The following is a 12,126-nucleotide window of genomic DNA, read 5'->3' on the forward strand; positions in this document are numbered from 1 at the left end:
GCATAAATTGTTTACTTGGTTTGACAAAATGAAATAAACTCTCTCTCTCTCTCTCTCTCTCTGTGTGCTTAACGCCCGTGGTACCACGGAGAGTCAACATTATGAGTTATGTCTGCGTGGGTTCGCAGGTTCGAATCCCATGGGATGGTCATGTGCGAGAGGATTGCTGGACTTCTCGCCGCCGTAGGGTGGTTCACGTAACCGCTGGTCGGTTACGGCTTCCTCCACCATCAAGTCCATGCTTCCAAAAACAAATAACTAACTAATCCAATACCCGACATGAAATGGTAACCGGACGAGAGGCCGTGGTTCGCCATATGGTTAAGCCGTCTTATCGGCTTTTCTCTTCCCCGGGATAAATATGTAAATCCTATTCTATCATTCTCTGTGGTCGTACTATCGATGGTCGTTCCCTGGCACTCTTTAGGACCAGACTGCTTGAGAGAAAGGTTTGAGGAATTTATTAGTTTTATATAATTAGGATAGGATTTACATATTTATCCCGGGGAGAGGAAAGCCGATAAGACGGCTTATTCATATGGCGAAACACGGCCTCTCGTCCGGTTACCATTCCAAGTCGGGTATGGGAATAGTTATACTGTTTGTTTTCGGAAGCATGGACTTGGTGGTGGAGGAAGCCGTAACCGAACAGCGGTTACGTGAACCACCCAACGACGCGAGGAGTCCAGCGATCCTCTCGCACATAACCATCCCTGCATGGGATTCGAACCTGCAAACCCACGCAGAGTAATTAGAGGTGCGGTGGCGAGCGTATTCACATAAAATTTGAATTCCGATTTTGGTTAAAATAATTTATAATAGAATACGATTGCATGATTTGTATTTCAGCTAAGTGCAGACAAATATATACCGGTATATATAATACGGTACGGTACCTATAGAAATTCTCAATCGTATTTTCGCACTTGAATTTTTACCAGAAACGCTGTGAGTTGAACGTGATGCTACCCTCTTTTGCTGAGGATTGAGGAATAGACACATGCTATCGTATCGCACCTCTGCTTACCCTACATGGGTTTGCACGTCTGAACCCAGTACGGTTAATGAATTTTGCCCTAGTTTAGACTCTACAAAAGTGGTAAAAATTAGATGATAGTTCCCGGATCCTATATAAATTACAAACATGCTCATTTGACTACCTCATTTTTCTTAATCTTTGACTTAATTTGGTACTTACAGAACCTTGTTTGTAGTGAACGCGCCTCCTAAAAAATCATTCCACTTTCCGTCGGAACGCAAATCCTATTGTCGACATGACAATCATCCACGGTCTGTGGACAAGATAAATAAATCAAGCCTGTTTTGACCATGCATATGATATACATGGTTTTGACATACTAATAGGCGATGATGACGGCTACACAATAGTTCTAAATTCATGTAGCCTATATTGCGTCAATGATCATACCCGAGTATTTGAAAACAAAACTCCAACAGAGGTATAATGTAATTTTTATTACACTTCAGAATTGATATGATAATCGAATAATTAATTATTTGTATAATCATTCTGCAGAAGTATGGCCTAAAACGTTTTTTCAATCGTAAAGTAAATAATATCAAAAATATTCCAGTTTTAAGCATTTGAGGAAGAAATAACAAAAATGGTAAAATTGTGTGCATTATTTTCACAGCAAAAGGAGCCAGTCGTTGAGTTTGTTAGGCCTATGTGTAAAGCAGTCGGTGTCTTCTCTGATTTATTGCGGCCTGCGTACAAAAAGAAGTCGAATTTCCAGTCGTCTTCTGCTTCACAACTATTCATACTCATTTTGTAAATCCTTCTTATTTCGCTGTGTATTGATCCCTCTTTCCAGCAGAAATAAATAACCTATTTTTGTAGTAACAAAGACGTGAATAAATAAATTCATATAAAAAATAAAAATAAATTCCTAAATAGATGCCATTTAATACGGTTATATACTATTGTCTAAGTAAAAAAATGATAATATATATATATATATATATATATATATATATATATATATTATCAGGAAAGGTTTTTGTATGATGATGCTTGTTAATACAATATTGTTCCAAGCCTCGAAGCTTGTCTGAAACGCGGATTTAGCGCCTATTGTACGAGCGAAACAAGACCTGGGCCTAGCTGCAATATTCTCCTGCAGTGGATGGCGCCTAATTACTATTCATTTCATATGCGACTACCAATTTTGCACCAACTACGTAATTGATAAAAATACCAACCTGGTTAAAATAGGTTTCTTCGTATTTGGCTGACATAATGAAGTAATCGACTGTGCCTGGTCTTGCGTTTGTATTTTCACTGATAAGCTTATAAGGGTACACCTTTTCTCTTTCACCATAGTAATCCCAGTCGTGATAGTAATCATATCCATCACCCACTCTAGCCAGGTATTCTGGAGATTCCCAAACGTTGCCTCTTTGAAAAAAGTAAACAAGATTATCCTGCCATTTTGCATACCCGACATTCACACGAACCGATTCGAGCAAATCTTTCTCTGATTCACCCTCTGGTCGATCGCAACAAAATACAACTTTGCGACTAAGGAGACATTCGTCCGTTTCGCCATCATAATACAACGGTTCACAGTCCTCTATGACTTTTTCACCCCATTCTGGCGGACCGTAGGTTTTCACGTATGATTTACAAACGTCATAAGGGCCCAGTTTCATCCAATCGTTGTATTCATCAGAAACAGCCACCCAAGTCGTATTCGAGGCTTCTCCTCCGAATGGCATGCCATAAGGACACAGATCCCTTTTCCTGAAAATAAATCAGTCAGTAGTTTATTTTTTCACGAATACTGAAAGTATATGCAATGTAGTCTACATATGCAGTGCCGAGTAGAATAAAAAATAGCTTTTCAGAAGGGAGACGCGAAAAAAAAATAGGCCTAAATACCTGAGCTACGATTTTTGAACGGAAAGACTAAAAATATGAGCTCTTAAAAGTAAATAGTCAATACAAAACTCCCTTAAAAGTGTAAGTAACAGATGATACGTGCCTAATGCAAGCGTATCGCCTCTATGTATATAAGTTCACTTTAATTTAATGGCAATACATAACAAACGGGCATGTTTTTTTGCATGCGATGCAGAAAACTTCAAATGTTTGTCATCATTCCAGAAAGCCGTTTGGACCTTTAAAAAATAGCTTGTGTTTCATAATCTATACCTATGAAACTTTTTTAATTTGATTTGAAGTTATATTGTAGATACATCCAATCTTACCTGCATAACGACTTTTTATTTGATTCACACAAAATTTTTGCTGCTGACCAAGTTGCTTCATTGCTTGGAAGCTCCAATCTCAAAGGTTCTGATTTTTGGGAAGATACTTCTGTGTAATTAAAAATGAAGCGTCCTTTGCCCTTTTCACTCACTAAATGAACATTCAACTCGTTTGAATAGCTAATGAATTCTTCTGGAAGACTGTTTGCACATACTTTGCCGTAACTCCTTTTTGAATCAGTGATCTCCAAGTAAGTGGTCCTATAAATCACAAAAACTACTTGTTTGCTTCATAGAAAGTGGTAGTTGAATGAACTGCACTTTTCTCATAATATATATAGTGCAAAATTTGCTTATTGAAATTTGGGTTCTTTATGGTTTAACAATAAATATTTATGGATTTTTGGTTTTGAAACCATAAAAATAACATTAAGATTTAGCACAAATAATACAAGATATATTATTCACTCTCAATGCATCCATTTTATTGTAAATGAGTTCCGGAAACAAATACAAGGCTAATTTCGTGACACGTGACTAAGTAAAATAGCGTCTCATAGTTTTTAATAAACTTTCACCTTTATTATAGCTATACTGTAGTACAAAAAACAAATCTAATTAAAACCAGGAATACGATTAGGCCACTATAAAATTAAACTTAGAAAACTCAAAAATACAACGGGTAAAATGTGACATATGGGATTCTCGTGTACCATAGTCATTATATTCACCATAATGACAGCCGAGTGTTTTTTTATTTTAGGATCAAGCGTTTCTAAACCCACTTTAACTTTTAAATCTTCATAACAATGAAGAGCATATAGTGAAAGAAATTGAATGCATCAGATATGCATTATGCATGTATTTAACACAAAAAGTAAATTCATTTGTTGGTACTTCGATGTATTCATTCACTCACCAACACATTTTATCAAATTCTGGAAGTTCCATCTGTGAAAATTGCAACAAAACACGACTTCCATGCGAGACGCGGATCCTCCAGTTGCACGTAGTATGAAAATCATAGTGTTCTGGATACATTGGGGACTTTATCACGCCCGAAAGTCCCGAGTGTATATTCTGATCGAGACATTTTTCCGACGGCACATTGGCAATCCATTTTTTTCGAACCATTCCATATGTTTCAAAGCTTCCTTCAGTTTTGTTAAACCCACAACAAAATGGTTTTAAGGAAACTCGAGTTCCGCCATCTGAAAAACATACCCATTGCTAAAAGAATTTATTTTTGTTCGTGAGTTAGGGAATTTATAGACCAATCAAAATGATTTTTAGCAAAATCATTTTTAGCCTTTTGTTTGCATTATATGATTGTCCAAATTTTGAAATTATGAAAATAAATATTCCTAATTTTAACAAAAAATACCTCTGTTTGATTGCCCAAAGTACAAACGTTTGAAGCCATCTTGTGGTGTTAAACTCGTGTAGGCATGAAATTTGTGTTCCCAAGGACTTTTACATGGCACCCTAGAAATCAAGTATCTATAGCTTCGCAAGTTAGATCCGTCTTCATACTTGGAACAGAAATACAGTGGAACAGAGGCTTTTTCGGAGTATTGACTAAAAAGTTCAAACATCACGACATCTCCAGAAAGTCGTCCAGTAGTTTTCCAATCTGCTTCCCAGTTTTTATCGTCATATTCGTACTCATATATATCCGGAGCATCAGTAAACCTATAGTAATAATTTTGCGATTCATCAATATATGACTTCACAAAAATTCTTTGCTTCCTCGGCGAATTGTACTTTATTAGTTTCTTGTAAGGACAACAAAATATGTGCGCTTTTGCTTCACATCCTTCCTTTGGGCACTCTCGTTTATCCAATCCCCACACGGGTGGCCCATACCAATAGTGTATGTTGTTGTGGCAGTCTTTCGGTTGCAGTTCTTCCCAATAATTATGATCATCAACTACAGGAAAGTACTGCATATCTAAATTTTTGAGATAATATTCTTGAGTAGAATCACAGACAAATTCTCTTTTACAAAGATCCCATCCTTCAGCATAATCCATGCAAAAACTACGAGCTTCTTCCCACGTAAAGTTGGCCCCCAGTACATATTTGTTTTGCTGTGGCCTTTGTATAATATCCCTTACTAGAAAATGCATAGGTCGATTATAATTTGGTATCGAGTAGGCAAAAGCAACAAACGATGTTCTTGTTTTATTTTCATTCTCATTTTCTTTGACAAAAACTTTTAGAGACATGGTTGCACTTTCGCTGCCTGTTTTTCTTACCCATCCGTTATCAAGTCTGAATGGAACACGGGATAACAATGATTATCAGTAAATACCAATGACTGATAAGAAACAATTACAATATACTATGTTGGGATACGTTAAGGAGCCAGCTCAAGCGCGCTACTGTTTATTCTTTATGTACTTTCTGTTATATTGTATATGATATGGTAACGTGAATTTAATGGGACCCATAATTAAGATAAATCATGATTGTCACAATAAATTTAAAATTCTATTTAACTACTATATTCTGCAATATCACAATCGAAATATTCATAGTAAGCAGTATTGAGAAAGACAGTTTAGGATAGCGCGAATTAGCTACGGCTGGCAACGCTCTCAAATAACAAGATTGTGAAGAACACATTCCGATTTTATGGAAAGCTGTTGTAACTGAGAACGGGTGATGAAAAATACTACACACCATAACTGAAGAACCTTGTGTTTTCACTCACCCACATAAATCGTTATCAGGTAACAGAGCGTAATTGTATTCAGTTTTAATTGTTAATTCGTCATCACATGGTGAGAAAAATTTATTTTCATCTCTGTTTCCTATGAATACTCGGCGAAAATACAATCGGACTTGGCGTTTTGGTCCACGTTCCTTATCTTCTGATCCACGTACTATATTGATGTTCCAATTGCATATGTATTCTCCTGGTTTCCAATTCTTAGGAATTCGAAAAGCTATTTTTTTTGCTTTATCAGATGATATTGTAATATTGCGAGAGCTGTAGACAGTTATTCCTGTAGCAAAGTGTAAATTTAGTCGATATTAAACAAGATTATCAATTTAAAATATACTACGTTTCAAATTATTTTAATGAATTTATTTTAATTATGAAGTTAAAACAATACTCATGCTCATGCTATTACTATTTCTCACTTCTTATACGCAATAAGTAGGCTGCTGTATTACTTTATAACCAAACTGAGCACAGCTATTACCCTTCATTCTGCAGAATGCACTACTGATAAACGATTTTCAAGCTATATCGAATGAGAAAAAAAACTTGCATAACCAAGTCGTAATTTCAATTTATACTCAAAATCACACACCTTCCTTTTTCTTAGAGCAAGCTTCTCCAGTAGCTGTAGGATAAATAATAACTTTTGAGGCGTCGAGTGGGCGTGGTTCTAAATACAAATTAAGAATAACAGATATTGAAATATCATATTCGCCGAATTCCAAGAAATAAGAGAGAGGAATGGTCAAATATATGGATACGAAAGCTGTGCTCCGGTACGGGAAGGCCGAGCAAAAGGTTTGCTGAAAAGATCGGCGGTCAAGCGATATAAAAAGTGTTCCCATTAAATTAAAATGAAACAAAAAAACTAGGTAAAATACTGGGTTCCACAGAACTCCGAGGAGATTCAAAAAATAAAAAAAATATTTATGATAATATATATATGATAATATATGATTATATATGTATGATAAGCGATTTTATTTCTGAAAAGATATATCACATTAAAATAAAAACTAATGGAAGCTACTAAATTTAGGAAAACCTGAACTATACTTTGTAAATGACAGTTACTTTGTGGTTACGATTAAATGGCCTACAGCCATTTAAATCAACTGGAGATTTTAGCATGTAATTATAGCTGCATTTATGTATGCTACATACATTTCTCGTACAACTTTTTGGATGACATGCATTTTCCACGAGTGTCGAATACAGAAGAAACGGAGTTGATGCATTTTTCTCTAACTGCTTACACATATTCTATAATCCTGTTTCCCATTGAAACTTAAAAGCTTAACCAGGCACGTTTTGCACAACCTTGTACGATGAAGTGATTGATAACATCATGGACATATTATGATATTTTTGCTCATATGTACTACGCGTTTAAAAACGTGAATTCATGGATTCCTAATGCCCGAAAGATCACATAATCTCACAATGTCATATTTTACCATCAAACGTCCCCAAACAATTACTTGTGGTTTAAATTCAATTTCTGTGAATTTACCAATAATCTTGCGCTGCGTGTAGCAAAAGCATTACATACCTTCACTTGTTGATATAGTACAGTACGGCATCAGCGCAACAAACGGAACAACGAGAATACAAAAATACGTTGATTGCTTCATGGTATTCGCCAGCGTAATTTGATATGTTCTGACACGTACCAACTTTATTTAACAATTTTATATTCATATCCAAAAGTGCCAGAAGCGATTCGTCGGATTCATACGTAAAATTGTAACACAATCCGCAGTATTGACTGGCATTCATACAAATACATTGAAGATGACTAATAATCCAATTTAGATATAGAGGTCTACATCGCATGACACGCAAAAACAATTTCAGTAAATAATTGTATTGTGGTTAAGATTACCAACCATCACATCGGAGGAGGCACGATGTATGAGTCATCTTACTACTTTTCTGACTACACCGAATAACTTGAAAAATATTGAAATGTAGCAAAAAAAAACATCGCCCAAAAAACTACAACCATTTTTCATCCATAAATTGTTTCTCGGGGCACATACTTTAAAAGGAATATGTTTCATATTTTAAACGTGTCAAAATTTTTGCTCCCAAAGACATAACCGTTTTTTTCGTATTTACGGCCCAGCGTAATTATTTTCTTCAAGAGGCGAATTCGTCGCTATCAGTTTGGTAGATATTTGTGACATTGTGACGTAACAAGAGGAATCAAATTTCACCCGTGTAAAAACTGTTGTAAAAAGAAAATCGTGTTATTTCTGCTGTTAAGCAAAGTTCTGAAAAATGGAAAACGTCCAAAATTTTTTTTGAGAATCAATGTTAGCGATAGCGATTGATATTTAGCATAGTACGGCATATTCTTGGACAAGACTTTTGAAGTCACATTGTACTAAAATCTGATATAAATATATAACTGAAAAATGAAGCACAAATACAGTACTTTCAGCAATAACATTTTACATAGATTCATTAGTGGGTGTAGTGGTTCTTTTTTAATAATTACTCCACAAACATTACATTACAAATATGTGAGTTTGGGACTGACTAATTCTCAATTCCCTAATATACTGTGGAATTAGTATCAATTTCTCCAAAATTAATTGGCGCATTATTTTGTAACAATGGTTATTGTCATTGGAAGATCGAGTTTTTTTAATAACATTTGCTAAAAACTCGCATTCAGTTTTACCATCGAATTGGGTGCCTACGGAATTGCAATAGCAAGCAATTCCTTATTATGGCGCTTCCTATGGCAAGCTCCGCGAAGGCCCTTGCAAAAGAATTACGTAGTATCCAAGAAGAGCCAGTGGAAGGTTTTAAGATAACCCTTGTTGATGAAAACAATCTATACGACTGGCAAGTAGCGATTTTTGGGCCACCCGGTACATTGTATCAGGGCGGATACTTCAAAGCACATCTGAGGTTTCCTGGAGATTATCCTTACTCTCCCCCAACCTTTCGATTTTTATCGAATATATGGCACCCGAACGTTTATTCTAATGGTGAGGTAAGATTCAACATTTCACTATTATTATATTACGCAAGCTGTTGAAATTGAAATTTGCCGGCGATCTACAAAGTAGATTTTGTAATATTATCGATTTCGGATAAAGTGATAAGTAACATAACTCAAGTTTATATAGCGGTAACCGCCGTTTACAGTCCTGAATTTTCCGACCTGGAGTAGGCATATTAAAAGTCACTACCGTCGCATAAGATTCTCAATACCTTAAATACGTTATAAAATTACGGACGTGAACTTGATATTATTTTGCTTTTCCAAATTTTGACTGGGATAGCATAGTGTTTCCATTGTCAAATTTTTATTTGGTGAATTCTGATTTTTTCGACAGGTCTGCATTTCAATACTGCATCCTCCTATTGATGATCCTCAAGGTGGAGAGCTGCCCCAGGAGCGATGGAACCCAACACAGAACGTTCGAACTGTTCTTCTAAGCGTCATATCTCTATTGAACGAGCCTAACACATTTTCTCCAGCCAACGTGGATGCATCCGTGATGTTCAGAGATTGGAGAGAACTAAAAAATAATAAATATGAAGAAATCGTGAAACAACAGGTTTTGTTTTGTCTTAGTTAAACTTAGTATACAACCAGAGATGCGTACAAGCCAATTCCTGCAAATGGCAAGTTCGTGGTGCAATTGAAAATGCATCTCGTGGACTCGGTATATATACTTCATATCACAATTTCGTGTCGGGTAAACTAAAATTAGTGAAGTTACTACTACCAAAACGTATTTATCCAATTCTCCCCTTTAGCTAATTTTCTTTAGATTAGAACTAGGAAGTAAAATGTAATCATGCTTGAAATGAATTGACTGCATATACATCAGCAGAGGGCGTAAGAACTGGGAAAATGGTTGACATGCTCAGTTTCAAACACGAATTGATAAAAAAAAATGCAATTCAAACTTTCCTCCCTTATTTTGGTATGTAGAATGCCCCTGTCATCCATTATTATATCCTTATTATTTGGTGTTTTTATGCACATTTGTGAGATTCCAACCCAATTGGATCGAATAATATTTGCATCCCTAAATAAGTAAATTGTCACAGGTTCGAGAAAGTCAAAAAGAAGCCACAAAAGACGGCGTTCGCGTTCCATCAACCGTCGAAGAATACTGCGTAAAAACGACGATCGCCGCCGGAGGTGAAAGTTCGGTGGATATGGATGACTTTTTTGACGAAGATATGGACTGCACGGAAGAGGACGAAGATACAGCAGACGATCACGACACGGAATGATGCTCTCATGTCATTTATTTTCTTCTTCGTAATTCTTTTTAATAAACTTTTATTATCAGATGATACGAAATAGTAAACTGTCTACACTAGGGTTGCCATACCGTCCGGAAAATTCCGGACATGTCCGGAATTCAGGGTAAAATTTCGGGTCCGGGAAGAATTTAAAAAATGCTCAAATGTCCGAAATCCGGAATTTTACTACATCTGCAATCGTACTGTGCACACTGCTAATACAGAACATTGTTATTTTGTACCGTGCGCATATTTTTTACTACGAGGTCATGAAAATAGTCATGCACTGTCCGGAATTTTGCTTTTTCAAATATGGTGGCCCTAGTCTACACCCCATGGGCGAAATATAGATGTCGAAATTACATGATTAGGGGCTTAGGGCATTGTACTGAAAAAAGATGAAAGTATTATCCTAATTTTGGCGCTGAACAAAGTAAATACTTAATATCTAAACACTTGACGCTAAAATACGCAATCAAACGTTATTTTCTGTTGCATATCCCAATTCCGTGTACTTTTGGCTTAAACCATAACTCCGTCGCTGAATTGTTTTTGTATACCAAAAGTAAACATCTGCATTCGTATCTTTGCATTCTCTTGTTTGAAGTCATTATGGAAATTTGTGAACTCAATTGCCTCATTTGTTTAATGAATCTTTCGAGCGAGTCATAAGAATATCGAAGGAATATTTAAAAATCTTTCTCTGTCGGCATGAAACCTAAATGAAATCGAGCATAAAACTAATTTTATCATCTCATCGGTGACCAATCCATAGAATTACTACTACCGATAATGGATCTTTCGTACAAAGCCCACGCCACTGTTGCAAAAATGTGTGCTTCGAGAAAAAACACTCCCGCCATGTTTTTATACAAGAATTAGTAATTAACCAGTTGGGGGTGTAATGATTTAACCAGCGCTATCTGCATTCCTAACTGAATTTCTTATTTTGAGCGTTGCGAACAAAAGATCCTCGATAATCATTATTACAAATCATCAGGGCCTCTATATTAAAATTATATTGCATCCGTTGTATGTTCGCCATCGAGGGGATACGAATCTTTCCGAGAAATTATCCTAACATATCTAGACGAAAAAGCTAAATTCTAGCTAGCTAGTAACGGTTTTGGCCGACGATGGTTGGATGACAAATCAAGATGGCGGAGACTCGAAAGATGCCTGCTGGATTAAATAAATATAATCAATCGATTGGAAGTAACCAACCATCGTTTCGAATGGCATATATTTTTGATAAGGTTCTCATCGTTCGATTGGATGGAATACCGATGTATTATCCGAAACGAAACAATTACCTGCTCCCATATCCCGTGGTAATAAAACGAAAGGTCGGGGGTTCACGTAAAATCACGAAGAATTTATGAGAGAACAAACAACTAAAAAAGTCATTTCACATATCATTTTTCCAACAATTTATTCAAAGTTCTACTATTTTCACCAATTGTGTTTTTGCACTCTTCTATTGTTGAAGCATCCAAGATATTGGTACGATGGTTTCTTTTGATGTCAAATAGCAAACTCTTGAGAGCAATTTCATCCCGAGATTTGGCTACCAACAGGCAAATAGTATTCAAATGATTCACTGAAAGTATCCGATTATTTTTGCTCACAAGGATGGCTATATTTTTGAATTGTGTAATGGTGTCAGAATCTGCCCCATCTATGAGGTAAATCGCAGCCGCAAACCACTCGGAATAATAATCTAATGAAGTAGTAGAAGTGTAAGACATAGAAAAAAGAAATGGTAACACTTCAGGCCAATTGCGTTCCACACATGATTGAACAATTCCATCCATTAACTTCCAAGGCAAAAACTTTCTCTGCTTGAATAGATGAGAAGCAACAACAAAAAAATTTTCCAATGTGCC

At 36.0% G+C, this 12,126-nt stretch overlaps 2 protein-coding genes across 2 annotated transcripts; one reads left to right on the top strand and one right to left on the bottom strand.

Moving 5' to 3' along the window:
• Positions 1-1,461: 1,461 nt before the first annotated feature.
• LOC120338264 (uncharacterized) lies at positions 1,462-7,673 on the bottom strand. Its single transcript, XM_039406231.2, has 8 exons — positions 7,515-7,673; positions 6,555-6,632; positions 5,948-6,242; positions 4,616-5,505; positions 4,151-4,442; positions 3,232-3,492; positions 2,224-2,764; positions 1,462-1,849 (listed from the first exon to the last, which is right to left on the bottom strand). The coding sequence occupies exons 1-8, from the start codon at positions 7,594-7,596 to the stop codon at positions 1,598-1,600; spliced, it is 2,691 nt and encodes an 896-aa protein (XP_039262165.2). The 5' UTR covers positions 7,597-7,673; the 3' UTR covers positions 1,462-1,597.
• A 946-nt stretch (positions 7,674-8,619) lies between these two features.
• Positions 8,620-10,291, top strand: LOC120338265 (ubiquitin-conjugating enzyme E2 R2-like). The gene is made up of 3 exons (XM_039406232.2): positions 8,620-8,969; positions 9,316-9,540; positions 10,040-10,291. Exons 1-3 carry the CDS (start codon positions 8,700-8,702, stop codon positions 10,226-10,228), a joined length of 684 nt encoding a protein of 227 aa, XP_039262166.1. The 5' UTR covers positions 8,620-8,699; the 3' UTR covers positions 10,229-10,291.
• The last annotated feature ends 1,835 nt before the right edge of the window (positions 10,292-12,126 follow it).

Source organism: Styela clava, chromosome 10 (assembly GCF_964204865.1).
Source record: "Styela clava chromosome 10, kaStyClav1.hap1.2, whole genome shotgun sequence".
NCBI classification, from domain to species: domain Eukaryota; kingdom Metazoa; phylum Chordata; class Ascidiacea; order Stolidobranchia; family Styelidae; genus Styela; species Styela clava.

Excerpts from the sequence above, each read along its gene's own strand:
- LOC120338264 (XM_039406231.2), bottom strand. The coding sequence starts at position 7,596 with ATGAAGCAATCAACGTATTTTTGTATTCTCGTTGTTCCGTTTGTTGCG. Across the intron at positions 6,243-6,554 it reads TTGCTCTAAGAAAAAGGAAG|GAATAACTGTCTACAGCTCT; the intron begins GTGTGTGATTTT and ends ACTTTGCTACAG. Across the intron at positions 5,506-5,947 it reads CCTGATAACGATTTATGTGG|ACTTGATAACGGATGGGTAA; the intron begins GTGAGTGAAAAC and ends TGTTCCATTCAG.
- LOC120338265 (XM_039406232.2), top strand. The coding sequence starts at position 8,700 with ATGGCGCTTCCTATGGCAAGCTCCGCGAAGGCCCTTGCAAAAGAATTA. Across the intron at positions 8,970-9,315 it reads ACGTTTATTCTAATGGTGAG|GTCTGCATTTCAATACTGCA; the intron begins GTAAGATTCAAC and ends TTTTTTCGACAG. Across the intron at positions 9,541-10,039 it reads AAGAAATCGTGAAACAACAG|GTTCGAGAAAGTCAAAAAGA; the intron begins GTTTTGTTTTGT and ends AAATTGTCACAG.